This window comes from Larimichthys crocea, chromosome VI (genome assembly GCF_000972845.2).
Source record: "Larimichthys crocea isolate SSNF chromosome VI, L_crocea_2.0, whole genome shotgun sequence".
NCBI classification, from domain to species: domain Eukaryota; kingdom Metazoa; phylum Chordata; class Actinopteri; family Sciaenidae; genus Larimichthys; species Larimichthys crocea.
In genome coordinates, this window is record NC_040016.1 from 10,252,588 (window position 1) to 10,263,867 (window position 11,280).

The following is an 11,280-nucleotide window of genomic DNA, read 5'->3' on the forward strand; positions in this document are numbered from 1 at the left end:
TTACAACTTCAAAAATTACTCTGTGAGTTGCATTTCAGTTTTTTTTGTTAATAAAAAAGTGTCTTATTTCTCTTATTCAGTTATAATAACCTGATGGTTATTGTACTGTTTTTAACTTAAACTTAAACAGTAATTACATGAGAGGTGTAAACTGGGTCTGTCTTGTGGTCTGGTGATCAGTGATCTAATTAGTTTCACATCAAATCGTTACACAGTCAGAGAAATCCTATAACAGCGTGTATTACTACTAAAGAGCTGTTCAGTACATCGATAAAACCTGACCTACATGTATCTACGTTTAGACGCCCTTTAGGATGGGAAACAAAAAATAAATTACTGCTGGTTTTTTCAGAACATGGAAAAGTAAAAGTAAGTAAAAACTGGTTACACTGAGGGAGAGGTAACTGGTGACACCATGATCTGCGTATATGTGTATTATAAACAACTTTCTGTTGTATGAAAAGCTTTAAATTGGTGCTCTGATGTCTGAGAACATCCTGCAGAACTAAAAACCAAAACAAGAGCCAATGAAATATACTGTTTATTTACAAGACGACATACATTTATACACTTTTTCAGAAAGGCACTTAATCAAATACTCAATGCAAATTAGCAAAAAGATTAAGGAAATTTCAATTTGGTAAAAGGCACATTTAAAAAAAAGAGACCCGACGGACACACGGAGAGCGTACACAAAGACAAACATGAACAAACCAACAAAAGCATGTTCACACTTTGAACGACAGACAAAATGGCAATCATGACTTTTTTTTTTTCCCCACCCCAACGTTTTGATTTGAAAAAATCTGAAATTTTTTCACGAAGGCTTAAGAGGTTTAATGTAAAACTAATAATCAAAATATGAATATAGCTTTGCAAGATCTCCTAAAAAAAAACAACAACACTAGGAAAGAGAAAACAACACACACATACTGGTATACAGCCAAACAAAACATGGATACTTCCAACAGGTAAATCATTGAACTTTCCCATATGTAAAAACTTTGAGATGAGTGGTGCTGGTGTAATGAGATAACTGTATGACAGGAGCATGAGGTTGTAAAGATGAGGAACAGAGGGACACAATCAAATCTGATTTTGAGATTAACGATGAAAAATAAAAGACAAAGTCCCACTGCATGAAGAGAATACGATTGTAAAAAAAAAAAATATGTACATGTTACTGTTTGTTCCTCCAGAGTGTGTTGTGTTGGTCAGCGGCCTAAGAGAACAGATTCTTTACAGAACAGGTGCAGTGAATGAGCCGGTCAAGTTTGACTAACAGTTCCTCTCTCTCTCTCTCTTTTTTTTTTTTTACGTTTCTTTCTGCCACAATCGTCCTGTCCATGGAATGTATGGAACCTGAGTGTGTGCAACGTTTTCTCACGACTCAACTAAACTGCACCCATCCTGGTTTGACAGCATCTTTACTGGAGCTGTGGAGGAGAGGAGGAGGGTGGGGAGTGGAAGACGAGAGCGATGACGGGAGAGCAAAAACAAAAATATGAATGGATGACGGACAAGATGGATTACTACACAGATGCAAATGCAGGTGACATTTACTTGTGAACTTACTTGGAGCCTGCAGATGTGAAATCGCCCCACAAGTCAGAGCTGGGCTGGGCTGCAGGGACGGAGGAGCCAAAGTCTAAAAGAGCGGCTGGATGTGGAGAAGACAACATTTATAGAGAGCTGTTAAAATGTTTTTAAATGCTGTGATTTGACACAAAAGCACCGTGATCACCTGTGTTCGTCTGTACAGCTGGGACTGTCTGCTGTCCCACCGGAGGTGGCATCAAACCTCCGGCCTTTGCACCTGGTGGAGGTGGGAGCAGCCCCCCACCCATAGGCCGTGCTTTGGCACCACCTGCTTCCTTCTTCTTGATATTCTGTGTTAGTCATGACAGTATTTGTTACTCTTTTCTTCATAAAAATCCAAAATAATTAATTTAAATCTGTGACGTTGGAGCTAAATTCTCACCCCGATGCTGATCTTGATAGTCTGTCCTTCTTTGAAGCTGAGGTCCAGCTTTGGTGCGGCGCTTTGAGTAGCTTCCATTTTTGCGAGTTCGCCTTCTTGCTTCACCCACCTTTAGAAACAGAGTCATGATATTGTCACTAAGATTATTCTGGATACTGAGTCGTTGCAGTTGTAAGATGCAGATAAGAAAACATCAGGTTAATGATTCAATCAGACAGTAAAAATGTTTGGGAAGAGAAGATGACTTACTTAAAATGATCTTGTAAAGCTACGTTGAAGTCAAACGAGTCTCCACGATCGGCAAAACCCAGACCAATAAAAGCATGACGTCCTTTATAAAAAATAAAGGACAGTAAGATATACACAGTAAGGGATAATTATCCCTGGATTGTTTATAGGATGTATCAGTCTTTAAAAGAGACCAGGTAAATGCATGTATGTAGAAAAAGTCTTACCATTTCCATCCTCTATCCGGATCACAAAATACCTGCTGGAGTCTGTGACTGCTTCGACTACACACCCTGGATACTGTTCGACCGGAGCTTGGGCAAACAACTCTCCTACAAAGAACAAATGTACACCAAACGATGCCATGGAGGTTATTTTTTTTTTTCCATTCAAGGTAATCATGAAAAGGTTGGGGTTCGGAAGGACAAAGAACGATAACATATTCACCGATACATATTTCCTTAACAGTTCTCTGTGATGATAGTAATGTTGCTGTACTCACCAAGTTAACTAGGACTCAAAGCAAACCACACGTTTGTAACTAGCAAATCACAAATTATGTGTGAGGTGAGCACGAATTTGCTGTGTAATAAACATATTTAGTCATCACAACTGTAACTTAAAGCTGTTGAATACTGTACGTTTCCTCACGTAACTGTTCGCTTATTGACACAAACACTCAATAAACTTATAAAGAATTACTTAAAAAGGCACAACTTGGATAAAATATGTAGGTTATTGCCATAACAGCAAGATGCTTTAATGTTATCTGTCTTTGTTTTGTTAATATAAGGTGGAAAAACCTAAAAAAACACACCAGTCACAGATATGACGGCTGCTTTCATTCCCCCTTAATCGAGTAGAGTACACCACAGCAGCCAGTTTCCCTGAGGCTGTAGACCGTATGTTTCAAGTCTCAAACGTTTTTTGTTTTTTCATCATTGTGCCAGACATTCGATCACTAACAAAGCTAACCATGGCAACTAACTACTACAGGATCTACGCTCCGTGATTATAAACCCAGCAGACAAAGAGACAGTGTCACACTGTTTCACGGCTAAATTGGTGAGGATTTCTTTCTACACTAATCAGGTGTGAAGTTTAAAATAAATGGTGACTTTTAAACAGACTTAAACATACTTTCAGACGTAAAAGAGTTAACTGTAAAGCGACTTGTCTTCATAAAATTAGTAATTTTTTAAGTATTCTGACAAAGCGATGCACAAAACACGACGTCACATTTATTTGCAGGGAGATGTTTTTGTGTGTGTTTACCTGTGTTTCTGTCCTCTAACTTAATGTAGGCCATCTTGCCCTTAGCTGTGATTTTCATCCTACCGCTCCACGCTGGTTCATCCAGCTTCCAGTCAGCAGCGCTACAAAAAACACAAAGTCATCATTCAGGGGGAGTTTTGTTTTTACACGGGGGCAGGAGGAAGTGAAACACTTTCAGGAAGGCTACAGTCCTGCCAACAGAAGAAAAACATGTCACGTGAAGGACAGTGTTGTCTCCTTTTGTTGGTGGATTAATTAAAAAATATGATTACAATATAACACCTGTGGATCATTTAAAGATTTAAAGTCATCAAAAATCTCCCTTATTAGTATTAAAATAGAGAATTAAATCTTCACTCTGCAGCGGACAAAATAAAACACATTTAATCATTTATATTTCACATGAAATATTTTAAATAAATTCATGACATCTCAGTGGAGATACAGTCTGAATGCTCCAGAATAAAATAGGTAAGTGGACCTTGAGTTAAAGTTTTAATTTTTCTATTTTAATGTGGAGAATTAACACACAGTTTATATATAAAGACAATTTATTTACCGGCAGGGCAGAGATACACTCTGACCCTCTGCATCCATTATCGGACAAAGGTAGTCCAGCCATTTTAAACTTTAAGCTTATCAGCAATGTCACCGTTTCTCTTCATATTCACACATATACATATTTTCTTTTTTTATAACAAACAAAGTGTGAGCACACACACGCTTATTATTGACATTAGTCTGGATGATGGTGTCATATTTCTGTAAGCAGATACACAGGCAGATATAAATGAAATAACGTTATCTGTGTTTGCATATAAACTCATTTTGCACGTCTGTCAGTTAGTTTGTGCATATTAATATAAATATTTAACAGTTTAACTGTCTGTGTGGACTGAAACCCGTCGACTGACTTCAGCAGGGAGGCAGATAAAAGTGACAAACAGCCACACTAACGACACTTTGTCCGATAATGGATGTGTTTCCGTCAAAGTGTTGTTAACGTCGCTGCCCCGGTCCGCTCAGCTTACCGATATCCGCGGTTCGAGGCCCGCGGCGGGATCCGATAAACATGGACCTCGGGCTTTACACACAGCATTGACTCATAGCTGTTGTCTTCTGCCATTTTGTCAAGTTTCACTAACTATTAAACTCAACTTCCGACTTTCAATGGACACCACGGGAGGCCGGAGCTGGAGCTGAACCACCGCGACGACATCCATCCGACAAAGAGCCGCGGTGCTCGGATCGCACAGCGCCCGCTCTGGACGGGATGATCCACGGCACCGGAGACGCACAGAGACAGACTGACAGGTAATATACACACCTGAACTACCCACCCTGCCCCTAAATAACCAACCTTTATTAGAGAAAAAGTGTAACAACACATTTTTGAGATCTGCTCTCACCAAAGATTTTTTTCCCTTTCTCCCTCAAAAGAAAACATGTTAAAGGAATACTCCACATTGAATACCAAGAGAATTAGATGTAAATTTCTTAGTTTTCCTAAAGCGAAAGAGCTACACTTCAAAACAATAAATGACATTTATACTTGAGGTGAATTTTTTAAGACTTGAATTTAATTTAATGTGCATTTTGTAAAACAGAAGTAGAAACACTTGAACATTTGATGTTCTCGTGCAATCTATCTGATTTGTTTTTGGAAAGACTTCAAAAATTGGTTAACCTATAATAATATAGATGTGCCACCCCCAAAAATTGGTTAACCTATAATAATATAGATGTGCCACCCCTGACTTATTACTAATAATGTGAGATTTGGTGTCATAATGGAGGACAGAAAACTAGAATATAACATAAATAATTTGGTTATACTCGCCAAATATTTTCTACACAATGTAAATTGGTATTATGTATGTTGATATTATTTTTTATTTTTTACATTTCATGTTAATGGTAATACATAAATAAATAATAGCTAAATAATTATGTATTTGTTGAGTTAATTATTTGTTTGTTTGTTTTTCAGCAGTTTCAGCCCTCCATAGGTCTCTGTGTGCTAATAATGAGAAAGATAAAATACTGTATTTGACCATGAGAGGTGAAACTAAGTTAACAGGAGAGTCAGGGAGGTGTCAGTCATAAAGTCTGTCCACGTTAACTCAGTAAGATATCTAATCACCAAAATAAGTAAATCAGATGTGGGTTTATGATGTGAGACAGTGTTTATATATCGCTGCTGTCAGGGACATTTTGACGTATCACAGTAGGAAAAAACCCAGGTGTAAGTAATGCAATATTAATGGCTGAAATCCATTTAGCTGCTCCAGTTTCAACCCAGGCATTGTGCTTGCTGGCTCACTATCCCTACAGAGTTTTATTAATATCACATGTGATGTGCAACGTGTGAATGCAGGAGTTCACAGTTCTTTGTGATGGGAACAGTTGTTATCATAAAATCACATTATCTGAGGCAGAGACATTTCCATCTCCAGTAATATGCAAGGCTCGTATTATAATAATAAAACTACAATTAAAGTTGTCTCAGCCTCACTTTCAAAATCCATAGAATAGACCTTATTGATCCCACACTGCTAACTAAAATGTTTTTTTGGGACTTTAAATTTATAATGTTTATGTTTTTCTTTATCTTATGATTTCATTTCAATCATCGGCAGTCTATTCCTATCCAATTTATATAAATAACATACTTCCACACTACATACTTCTACTACATTCAACGGTTTGCTCAAAAACAAACATACACCAAGTCTCTTTTGGAAGTGTGTTTATTAAAGGGTATTCAAATGTCATTTTGTGTTTTTCAAGTTTCAAAATAACACCGACATCAAAACTAGACAGGTGGCTGTGAATGACTAAAACAAATGAGATCACATACTGTAGGTACAGGATGGATATTTGCTTTTAATCATCAGTTTTAAATGATTCGAAATGCATCTCATTTCAAAAATTTAACCTGATCCCTGGAAACAGCGTATCGTGGGCATGTAGGTCCAAATCCAATTTACAATCTTACGAATTATCCCCTCTGAACAGTGTATATTTTTCATAAAACAAAAATATTAAAGGTGTTAGAGCTGCACCGGATAACTTATACTGCTGTCATCAAACAACAACAAAAAGGTAAATTCATATTCCAGACATTTCTGCAGCTGGTGAGGTTTGAATAAGTAAGTACAAGTATTAATACAGCCGTTTTAGCCATCTCGAGAAGTTTGTTGTAGTAGAAACAAGTTATTCAATTTACTGTTAGTCATGATGGTTCTTGATATTTCCAATCGATGGTTTTACTGACAATAGAAATTATTCGGACAAATCATGGAGCATTATTGCACTCTTACTTAGCATGGTTTTGTATTTATCTAAAACGCTCACCAATTGCAGCTATAAGCAGTGGTTTATGAAGCAATTCACCGTAAGTGCATTAAAAAAAAGCACAAGATTAACAATCACTACTCACTGGAAAATGTCTTTAGCCAGGAATCATTTGTCGTTTTAAGGCATACACGTCAAATGGTTCAAAATTTGCTGCAGGTTCATTTACTGTGGACCTGTCAGTAACTCTCAGTACTGGTAATGAATCACTGTTTGATGAGATTATTGATTTATGTTCAAATCAGTGGCAAACAAGCAAGCAATGGTGTAAAATCATTTTATGCATTTAAAAAAAAAACAAAAAAAAAAACACCACTGGGAGACTTTCATCAAAACCAGGTGGTGGAATTTGGCTTATTCTGCTGATTAAAATCAGATTTCTGATATTTTTTTAGATCATTTTTGTAGTTTCCACCACAAATTTTGTCCCCAAAATAAAGCAATAGTCATCCTCCACACTGGGCATTAAATAGTTATTTCTAAAGCGACTGTAAACCGTCATTTTAATAGCACAATCAGTCAATATACTGTAACTGGTGCAAGTCGTAGAGTGTAGTTGGCTGTAAGCGAAGCGCCAACTTCTATTCTGATAAGAAACAGCGAGGCAACGCACACAGGAACATTAACGCACAATAACTTTCATTTCATGAATAGGTCTGACCTTTTCCAATCGGATAAAATTGATTTAATTTAAATGACACTACCAATACAGTTTCCTATGCAAGCTACATCATCTAATCTGATACACTACTGAGCTCCTGACCTAAACATATATGTCTGCAAATAACCCACAAACATGAAGAAACAATGTAAACTGTTTTAAAACAAAAAAAATACAGCACAGGTAATTAGACAATATGCAAAAAATAATCCAGGGAGTAAATTCATTGTTATTGCTCCAACAAGCCTAGATTTTGTGACATTCCGTCCTTCCGATCTATAATCTTTGGCCACAGGCTGTGTGCCCACCGGGCATTTCTTTCATAGCCACCAGTGCCAAACAGAGGCCTGTGGAAAGTGCTCTGCCACTGCTATGCAACTACAGTATTAAAACACACTTTTGTGCACTTGTACTCAAAAGGCTGGGTCAGTTTTACTTTCTATCGCCTTGTAAGCAAGCTGCTGAACACAGTAAACTCTCGGCACTGTCAAGCACTTAATTTCCACTGAACCTGACAAAACTGAGGCCAGCTCCCCCGGTGGACACCCAGCCATGATCCACGCTCCATCAGTGGAAAGGCCAGCTCGTTCGTTTGCACATCTCTGGGGAAATTCCCACAGATTCACAAGCTCTCCTTATCCTCCCTGAAGAGACAGACACCTGATGCCCTGGCGCTTGGCCGGCCAATCATACCTAAAATCATAGGGCACCTCATGGTACATCTAAGTTTCACAGTGTGTAGGGATGTGAGGCCAAAGCCTGTTCACAGTGTGGAACAGAAGGGGGTTCAGATCATTGGCTGATCTCTGCCAGCCCCTTGCAACGTTCCACTTAGGGAAAAGACAAGGTGAAAGGCAAAGACCATGCCCGTAAGCAGAGTAGAGAGAGGGTGGAGAAGTTCATTTCCATGCTACGCCTTCTTCATATTTCTAATGTCTGTCAAATATTTGTGTCATCCCACCACTCTGCTCTTCATACCACACACACACATCCCCTTTAACTGCCACCCTTCATGCCCTCTCAGGGAGACAGCTGATTCCTCGCAGCAGGTAGCTCCTGTTTATCTGCAGAGTCGGAAGCCTGAGGTGCCATCTGGACCGGTGGGCTGGCGGATCACATGATTGTTTGGACGAACTGGTTCTGACGGTTGCTGCGTGCTCATACGGGCCGGCCTAACGATATGTGGAGAAATTAGAATAAATTACATAACAGTGTTTTTTTTCTAGCTCTCATTTTTCCTGCTGTGTCATTGTTGTTCTTACCTGTCCTGGCATGGATTGTCCTGAGGCGTATCATCCGAAGAAGCACTACCCAAAATCCTTCTTCGGGCTTCGGCATACTCTGCCTCTCGCTGGGCCAGGGACTTCATCTGCTGAGAGGGACGAGACGAGGACGCAGCGTTTCCTGCGGTACCGTTATTTGAAGGACGTTTCAAAATTCTGATTTGTGGTGGCGGTGCTGCAGGCAGGGAGTCATCCTGGATTACAATAGCAGTCCGAACAGGTGAGCCACCCGAACCCAGATTGGACTTCTTGTGTCTGTAAAAACGTGTGAGAGGAATAAAATTACTGGAAAAAAGTTCATTTTGTCCATGTATTGAACATTTTTTGATAACTTTTCTTTTTTCTTACTTTGCCTCCTGATTTATTTTCAGCTTAGCCTCAAGCCTCCTCTCGATTTCCTAAGGAAAAAAAGACATTTATTACATGTGTATTAAAGTTCATTCTCTGCCTTGCTGATCTGTACAACAAACATTCAGATTTCTTAAGCTGCTGGATGGTTGCTGAAATTAAAAACACGTGCTCTTCAAAGATATAATGACTTTAATCATTACAATCGTTAACCATGGTAAGGGACATGTCTAATCTCTGGGCAAGAGGTGACCAAACAATTGACAATGTAGACTGTCTGCACCGCGCCTCGCAGAATCACATTACATTTGTTAAGAAATTGCTCAACTATGGCACCAGGAGGAAAGACTCAGTGACTCAACAAGTGAATTTCCCCAGTGTGGGAACAATAAAGTCTATCTTATCTTGTCTTTGCAGTATGGTATTTATTGTATAAAAGACTGAGAAGTTTAACACTGTAACACAGTATCCAGAAATAGTACTGATTTAAAAAACAAAACATGGGAGCACAGGGACAGGTCATATCGACTTATGCGTACAGCTACGGCTTTTATGGTTTGGGGGGTTTCTATCTTAACAAGGAAGAGGGCAGCGGTTAAATAAATGTGATTCATTATGTATATTTTCAGACTTAAGTTAAAACTCAGTCAATAGAAAGACGACATGGTAAGTTGTTCAGGTTGCTCATAATCAGGATTAGAGGATTAAAAAAATGCCACAAGTCAAACTTTAAATATAATCCATATGCTTAATAGTATCCATAATAGATAGATATACTTTATTTATTCCAAGCTGGGAAATTACAGCAGCAGCAGCATTACACACAGTGACAATAGACAACATAGGAATAAAAATATAAAGAACAAACTATACTATATATAAGCTGCTGCACTGTAATTTCCCAGCTTGGGATAAATAAAGTATATGTATCTATCTATTTAATAATAAGGTTATGTACTGTCATAATGGTGTCAGTGGACATGTGTTTGCAGGCACTTTAAATGTGTGACATTGTAGCGGATATAAAATTTGATTTCAGGGGTTAGATTACAAAAACATTTTGACTACTAACAGATCATTTTACACAGTTTGCCACAATCAAATCAGACCGCTCCAATCCTCCAATATACACGTTAGAAAAAAAATATTTGATTATACTTTAATATTTTATGAACAAAAACACTTTGATGTTAAGATATTATAATAATTCAGCTCAGTGCAGCGTGTCATTTCCGCACTGGGCGGGTCTAAACAATGAAGGGGAGAGAAAAAAAGTCGACTTTGTGTTTAAAAAATTAAACTTTTTCTTTTGTGGGTTTATAACTCAGTTTTTTATTATTTATCTTTAAATCATCTGGTGGTGCCAATAAGACTGACATGCAGCCAGGCTCCGTCCCGTGTCGTTGTGGGACAGCGAGGCCTGCAAAAGACTCAACTCGGGAAAGCAAGGCAGAGAAAACAACCCGACATAAATTTGTGTTGTTGTTGCTGTTTATGTATTCAAGCGACACACACACACACATCCATGCTGGCTGACCTGAAATCACAGTTACACGCTTTTAGTTTGAGTGTTTCTCACCCCGCTGTCCGCCGCCTCTTCCCAGCTCTCTGCAACCTCTTCATCCTCCATGTTTTAACACAAACGCCTGGCTGTTTTGGTCTTCGGCTCCACCACCACCGCTGCTTTAACTACTCCTCCATCCGCGCAGAGGGCCTGGGCAGCGGGCAGCGCTCACACAGTCCCCCCCGGGGAGAGTTTAATCTGACGGGTGTTTGTGATTAAAACGACGGTTGGAGTTATTACAACGATCCAACCGTTGCTCGGCCGCGTGTTAGCCTGCTAGCTCAAACTGAGGGCAACCCCTCCTCTCCCGGGCTGCCTGCTACTTTAAATTTGGCGTCACGTCCACCTCAGTTAAATAAACACACCTCTCACAAACTCAGACTGTACACATTAATATTGAGGTATTAAAAAAAAAGTAAGCTACGGTTTTAATATTAAAGTAGTGCCGCTCAAGTTTAACCGTTAAAACAAAGACGTTACATTAACGTTAGCCTCCGCGTGCTAGCTCCCAAGTTTCCAGACACCTAACTGACAGGTGCTTTATGATTTAAGAAAATAATAAATAAATCACTTAAATGTTTAT

At 38.8% G+C, this 11,280-nt stretch overlaps 2 protein-coding genes across 2 annotated transcripts; both read right to left on the bottom strand.

Annotated features, from left to right (window-relative positions):
* Positions 1 to 528: 528 nt before the first annotated feature.
* necap2 (NECAP endocytosis associated 2) lies at positions 529 to 4,785 on the bottom strand. Its single transcript, XM_019272710.2, has 8 exons — positions 4,516 to 4,785; positions 3,485 to 3,585; positions 2,437 to 2,541; positions 2,231 to 2,312; positions 1,982 to 2,090; positions 1,745 to 1,889; positions 1,576 to 1,660; positions 529 to 1,436 (listed from the first exon to the last, which is right to left on the bottom strand). The coding sequence occupies exons 1-8, from the start codon at positions 4,608 to 4,610 to the stop codon at positions 1,391 to 1,393; spliced, it is 768 nt and encodes a 255-aa protein (XP_019128255.1). The 5' UTR covers positions 4,611 to 4,785; the 3' UTR covers positions 529 to 1,390.
* Positions 4,786 to 6,216: 1,431 nt separating this feature from the next.
* Positions 6,217 to 11,280, bottom strand: LOC104928011 (SUZ domain-containing protein 1). Its single transcript, XM_010742216.3, has 4 exons — positions 10,713 to 11,280; positions 9,134 to 9,183; positions 8,765 to 9,040; positions 6,217 to 8,674 (listed from the first exon to the last, which is right to left on the bottom strand). The coding sequence occupies exons 1-4, from the start codon at positions 10,761 to 10,763 to the stop codon at positions 8,563 to 8,565; spliced, it is 489 nt and encodes a 162-aa protein (XP_010740518.2). The 5' UTR covers positions 10,764 to 11,280; the 3' UTR covers positions 6,217 to 8,562.